Source organism: Mercurialis annua, linkage group LG7 (assembly GCF_937616625.2).
Source record: "Mercurialis annua linkage group LG7, ddMerAnnu1.2, whole genome shotgun sequence".
Taxonomy (NCBI): Eukaryota; Viridiplantae; Streptophyta; class Magnoliopsida; order Malpighiales; family Euphorbiaceae; genus Mercurialis; species Mercurialis annua.
In genome coordinates this window covers 11,194,507-11,201,363 of record NC_065576.1, presented here as the reverse complement: position 1 = coordinate 11,201,363, position 6,857 = coordinate 11,194,507, and the positions used below count along the sequence as shown (strand labels likewise).

At 34.1% G+C, this 6,857-nt stretch overlaps 1 protein-coding gene across 1 annotated transcript; it reads left to right on the top strand.

Annotated features, from left to right (window-relative positions):
- Positions 1-541: 541 nt before the first annotated feature.
- Positions 542-2,252, top strand: LOC126654739 (alkane hydroxylase MAH1-like). The gene has a single exon (XM_050348704.2). It carries the CDS (start codon positions 577-579, stop codon positions 2,077-2,079), a length of 1,503 nt encoding a protein of 500 aa, XP_050204661.1. The 5' UTR covers positions 542-576; the 3' UTR covers positions 2,080-2,252.
- The last annotated feature ends 4,605 nt before the right edge of the window (positions 2,253-6,857 follow it).

Here is a 6,857-nt window from a genome sequence, read left to right as displayed (position 1 = left end):
ATGATTATTTATTTGTCAATTATAACTATTTGTTAAATTGGAATTTGAAATATCATATAGTTAAATTTTATAATAGGCCTAATTATTTAAAAAAAATCCACCTTATAACATTTATTCGTTTATACCTTAATTTAGGAAAAAGTTCATTTGTACTCTTTTTTTAATTTTTCATTTTCATCGCTACCCTAAAGAGCTAATTTGACCTCTTTTCATTTGGAAAAATATTCAAAATGATCCTTTATTTTTAGCTTATATTCTAATTAAACATTAATATTATTAATCATTTATAATGTTTTCATCTTTTAATTAAGTTAATTGTCAAAAATTTAAATTTTAGGGTGGAGATAAAAACGAAAAATCAGGAAAAAATGGTACAAATGAACTTTTTCCTACGTGAGGGTATAAACGAAAAACTGTTAGAAGGTGGGGTTTTTTTCAAGTAATTAGGCCTTTATTATATGACTTTTATTACTAGATTACTTATTATACTTTAATCTCCTTCAATATATTCTACCTTTGAAACATATATATATATGTATGTATGTTAGTGTAAACAAGCATACATAAACCATCAATATGGCCTTAATAAACATTCCAGCAATCTTCCTAGCAGTTGTAGGCTTTGTTGTTCTTCGTTATCTTTTCAGTACCAAAGGGAACCCTATAAATTGGCCGATCGTCGGAATGCTACCCTGTACTATCCTCAACCTCCACCGAGCTCATGAAAAGATCACAGAAGTTCTAGAGGACAATGGTCTCACGTATCTGTACAAAGGACCTTGGTTTTCTAACGTGAAGTTCTTAGGCACCATTGATCCAGCAAATATCAACTATATTTGGAGCTCCAACTTCTCAAATTTCCCAAAAGGCTCTGATTTCTCTAGGATATTCAGCTTTATTGGAGATGGCATTTTCAGTTCGGATTCTGATTCTTGGAAGAATCAAAGAAAACTTGCGCAAGCATTTCTTAAGCACCGGAGATTTAACCAATTCTCGTTGGAGACTTGTCGGAATATGGTGGAGAAAGCGCTCGTTCCAGTTCTTGAGCTTGTCGCTGATCAGGGATCGGTCGTGGACTTGCAAGATTTATTTCAAAGATTTACATTTGATATCACATGCGAATTGGTTACAGGATTCAACCCGAAATGCCTATCGCCCGAATTTCCAGAAGTAGAGTTTTCCAAGGCTTTGGAGAATGGTGAGGAAGGAGTATTTTATCGGTATTTCTTTCCAGAACCTTTCTGGAAGTTTCAAAGGTGGCTAGGATTTGGCCCAGAATGGAGAATGCAAAAAGCTCAGAAAGTTCTTAACGACGTATCGGCTGAATATATATTACGAAAACGAGAACAACTCAAGGAACAGTCCGATTCGGGAGAAGGCGTTGATTTGTTAACATCGTACATGAGTACCGAAGCCGAAATCAATGGCGCAAAAGCCGGAGACAAGTTCCTGAGAGATACATTTGTAAATTTCTTGTTTGCAGGAAGAGGCACAACTAGTTCAGCACTAACATGGTTTTTCTGGTCTGTTTCCAAGAATCCACAAGTACTATACAAGATAAGAGAAGAAATCAAAGAAAAAATGCCAGAAAACCGGTTCTGCATTTCCGATACGAAAGAACTAAACAGTCTAGTTTACCTTCACGGAGCATTATGCGAAACACTAAGGCTATACCCACCCGTTCCATTCAATCACAAATCTCCGAAGCAAGAAGATGTACTTCCTAGCGGACATAGAGTGAAACCAAATACTAAGATTGCATTTTCCATGTATTCAATGGGGAGAATGGCGTCGATATGGGGAGAAGATCGCTTAGAATTCACGCCCGAGAGATGGATCAACGAAGCAGGGACAATAAAACATGAAGCAGCACACAAATTCCCAGCATTTGGTGCAGGGCCAAGGATTTGTACTGGTAAAGAAATTGCATTCACTCAAATGAAAACGGTGGCGGCTTTCATACTCCACAACTACAATATTGAGTTACAAGAAACAAAAACACTGCCCATCGCTTCTAACTCTATCCTTCTTCACATGAAAAATGGTTTAAAAGTTAAGGTTAGCAGGAGATGGATTTGAATATGTTCTACTCAAATTTTACGTGTGAGGCTATTGTTTCAATGTGTTATATTTTCCTTTATTTTTAAATTTAATATTGCTTTATTTTGTACTCGGTATTTTTAAGACCAAATCATTGTGATGCTCCCAGATATATTATGATTTATATTCATGTCTCGTGTTTGAAAATTAAATGGTATAGTGTTTTATTTTTATCTTTGTCAATAGTTTATCATGTCCGTCTATTTTTTGTGTTAGTCAATTTAGTCAGAGAATTAAATTTAAAAAAAAATCAATTTAATTCTTATATTTATATTTATAATATAATTAAATAAAAATTATATTGACTTCAATTTATTTTTTTAATATTTTTTGATTTTTTATAGTTTTAAAATCTAAATGAAGTAACGCAATTAAAATAAAAATTTAAAAGTAAGAGAAGTATAAATTAAATAAATTTTAATTTATTAAGTCATTAAGTTTTTTTTTAAAAAAATTAAATAAATGATTATTGGATTAGCTCATCTACAAAGAAGTGTATGGTAAAGAGTCTTTTCGAAAAAAGACAAACATGCTACAAGAATTTACAAAAGATTCAAATTTCTACATACATCATTAGCCGAATTATAAAAACTCAAGTTGTTATCTTTATATCGCTTTGCAAATAATAGAATAAATCAATGAGCCGATGTTCACTTTTTCTTGCCTGAAAATTCTCTTGTTTCTTACTTTCCTATAATTCCCAAATACAAAAGAATCAGATAGTTTACCAAAGAGAACGATAATGCTTACTCGATAAATAACTCTAGTAAATCAAAAAACTGATGAAGAGAAGGCGGAGCTGCCTATTGAAGGTTGCATAGTAATACCCCATAAATTATAAAGAGTTTTAAATTGTGTCACGTGTCTTAATTTGTAAAATTTTAAATTTATATAATAAGAATTTAACTAAAGTGAGTCTATTTTATATATCTTGAATTAATAATTTAATTTGGGATTTTTATTTGTGAAAAGCGGGGTGAACGGACTAAGGAAATTTAAAATAAAATAAAATAAAATAAAATATAGGTCCCGAGCTAATTATAATATGCCAAAGTCCGTTAATTATTTTTACAAAATTATCGTTAAAGTTTCATGAATTTACGAAATCATTTTAAAATGGTTCAGACGATAATTAAAAAATTGGGTTAAAGTGTTTATTTAAGGGGTATTGGCAAAACAAATCCTAACGTTTCACTTTTTTTTTTCAATTTAAGCTTAATGTTTAAAATGTTACGAAACAAATCCTAATTTTTGCATGTTGTAGCCCAAATCGTTTTTCGGTCATATTTTGCATATTTGGCAGCCATATTACTGGCAAATTAAATCCCAACGTTTAAAAAATTTACAAATAAAATTCCACCCTTTCATATTTTGGCAATTTGTAGCCTAAAAAATTACAAAATAGCTGAAATTTGAGATGAGACTACAAATTGCGAAAATTAGAAAGGTTAGGATTTGGTTCGTAAAATTGTATACGTTAGGTTTAAATCGTTAAAAAAGTGAAATTTTAGAATTTTTTTGCCAATATTTTTTTATTTAATGCTTAAGTTAAAATAGAATTTCACCCATCACTATATAAAACCCCACTATCTCCACCATTTAGTCGTTCACTCCATTTGACACAAATTTAGAAATATTATAAATGTATATGAATTCACAGCTCGCATATCATAATTTTTAATTTAATTTTTCTAGGGAGATGGAAATAATCATTATTATTTATTTCACATTGTATAAGTAGTATAACACACTATTAAAAACACATTTTCATAATTTCTAATGGCATCAAATGTTTCTAGTGATTTAATAACGTGGTTTATTGAATATGTGGCTAACTTTTATTTGGGCCATATATACATAATGTTTGCTCAATTTAAATTAAAAAAATGTGCGATACACTATTATGTCGGTATTGTTTTGCAATAGCTTAGTTTCAAGTGTCGGTTTTGGTAATCATGTCATTATTAATGATTTTTTTTTCAAAACCGACATTTGAGCCACTACTAAAAAAATCATTAATAATGACATGATTTACAAATACTTCGTCGCTATAGCAGCAGGGATGGAGCGACAGAAAAACGCAAACCCTAAGGGCTCTTCTGGCCATGAACAAGCAAGGACAGGGGATGATTCAACCTTGCTAACTGCACCAAAGACAACGGATCTACTACTAGGAACCTGATTTATTTCGAGAATTTTCCTCGCACTTGGAGGTATCATGACCTCGAGAAGGTTTTTTCGCGTTATGGAGTTATTAGTCGCGTTTCGCTAGCAACCAAACTCTCAAGGAGAAACTGCAGCTTTGGGTTTCTTAGGACGGATGGGATGAAGGATCTGCAATGGACTCTTAATCAGTTGAATATGATTGCAATTGGGAAATTCAAATTAAAGGCTTATCGTTCTAGATTTCCAGAAAAGAGGACCGCTAACCCTTAACTTACTGCTAATGCAATTCAAACTCTGTGCGCGTATTTTATCACCAGCATTAAGGGATAAACGGTCATACAAGGATGCTACGTCAGAAACAGCTATAGCTTAGCTTTTCAGAGAATTAAGGTTTTACTTGAAACTAACGATTGGATGGCGAGATCAAACGTTGCTAGAGTGGCTGATATTAGATTGTTTTGAAAGCAAAAGAATTCTTGTGCAATCAAAGCTTAGCTTTTCAGAGAATCGGTATGATGGGTGCCAACCTAATTTTGATAACTTTCGAGTCGATTTTTGGAGCGGTGGAATTTATGGAGATTATAGGACCCTCGTTCTCTGATTTCTTTCAATCTTATTGTTGGGCTAAAGACTTTAAACAATCTTTTACGAGACTTGTTTGGGTCTCGGTCATGGGTGTACCGCTCTATCTATGGTCTAGAGAGGTTTTTATGAGTATCAGAAATTGTTTTGGGGAGGCTATTTCAGTCGATCTCGGTGATCGTCATGATGTTGGTTATGTTTTGATTTCAAGCAATTGACGATACATAAATCATTAGATGGAGGTGAATATCGGTGATATATCACGTATGATTTATGTTGTCGAAACGGAGAGGGCGGTGAAGTTCGATGACACGGAAACGTTATTGGCAATTACAGGAGGGTCATCAGAGATGAGCTTTGTTCCAAATTATATACTGGAAGTTCAGGTTAGTGATATGAGGAATGATCTACAAGAAAAAACTGCTGCTATTGGGTCATCATCAAAGGTTTCACCTAGAGAAGTGGTCAAAAATTCATCACACGAAATTCCTGTTGTTCGTAGGAATAGTGAGGGGATTTGTGTCCTAGATTTGCATTTGAAGTCAAGAAGTATGGATTTTATTAAAAGGGCAAGCACTGGTGGATATGACTTTAAACAGTTGCGTGGAAAACAGACTAGTGTATTGAAAGATAATTTTCACATGCATGTCCATGCAAGAGATAACGTTCCAAGTGTTATGAATGATGGAGAATTTTTCCAAGCTGGAGTTAAGAACGTAACAACAGATTCTGAACTTCCAATTAAAAATTTGTTGTAGGATTTGCAAAAGGTAGCAGCAGCTACGGAAGAGGATTCTGATCCGAGTTCAGCATCAGGGGTTTCCAATACTGTTAAAGGTGAAGATGATGGTCTGGAAAAGCTTGTTGTGGGAAATGAAAATGAAGTTTCAGATCAGACGGAGAAGGGGGATAAGGAGGAAACAGAGAAGGCGTTCGAGCAAAATTCAGCAGCAGTTGCCATCATGAACACAGCTGGGGCAAAAACTGTTAATGAAATTTCAGGTGAAACAGACAAGATGAAAGAGATTGCCAACGATGTCGAGCAGATTTCTGTGAAAACAGCCCCACGGAAAACGAAAATGCTGAATATTCAGGGAGATATCATTTCCTGCACCATGATTAATGACCAATCGCAAGAGGAAATTTCTGATTCAAATATAGAAAATATGAACAGGGCCAATGTGAGAGTAAGGAAGGGTAATGGTTTCTCTACTCCGGAAGAGGAAGTTGACAAAACTTGGCAAATTGGACATGACTTGGGTATATTCAAGAGGGAAACAAGATCATCGACTCTGAAAAAACTAGCTAACAACTTGGCGGTAAGCAGCAAACGCCAACAGGTTTGAGTTTATATTGTTATCAAGGTTTATATCGTTTTTTATGTCGAGTCCTCTTTCATTTATTTCGTGGAACTGTAGAGGTGGTATTTCATTCCAGGGGAAGCATAATTATATCTGTACTTTAGTTTCTAAGCATAACCTTGCGTTCTTTTGTAAGAGTCTAAAAGAGAAGTAATTGATGATTTTCTAGTTAGAAAACTGTGGCCTAACTTGGATTTTAAATTTGATTGGGTTCCGTCTGTGGGTGTGTCGGGTGGAATTCTTCTGATTTGGAATTATGCTGTGTTGTGTAATGTTAGTACGGCTAAGGGTGTTAGATGGATTTATATGGATTTCGTGTTTCAAAATGCTTCCTTTCGCCATATTCTTATATATGCCAGTAATAATGCTGCGGATAGATTATTGCTTTGGCAGGAACTTGCCACTTTGTTGGATTTTGCAGGCATAGTTATCATCAGTGGTGATTTTAATGAGACTATGCATCCACACGAGAGGGTAAAAAGCGTGGGGTACTCGTCTTCTATGATATCGTTTGGTGAATTTGTGAATAATTCAGAGATGCTTGATTTGCCTCTTCAGTAAAGATCCTACACCTGGCAAAACTCGTACTCTAGATCTCATATAGATAGATGTTTGATTTCAACTGCTGCAGGTGTTTTATGACATTTT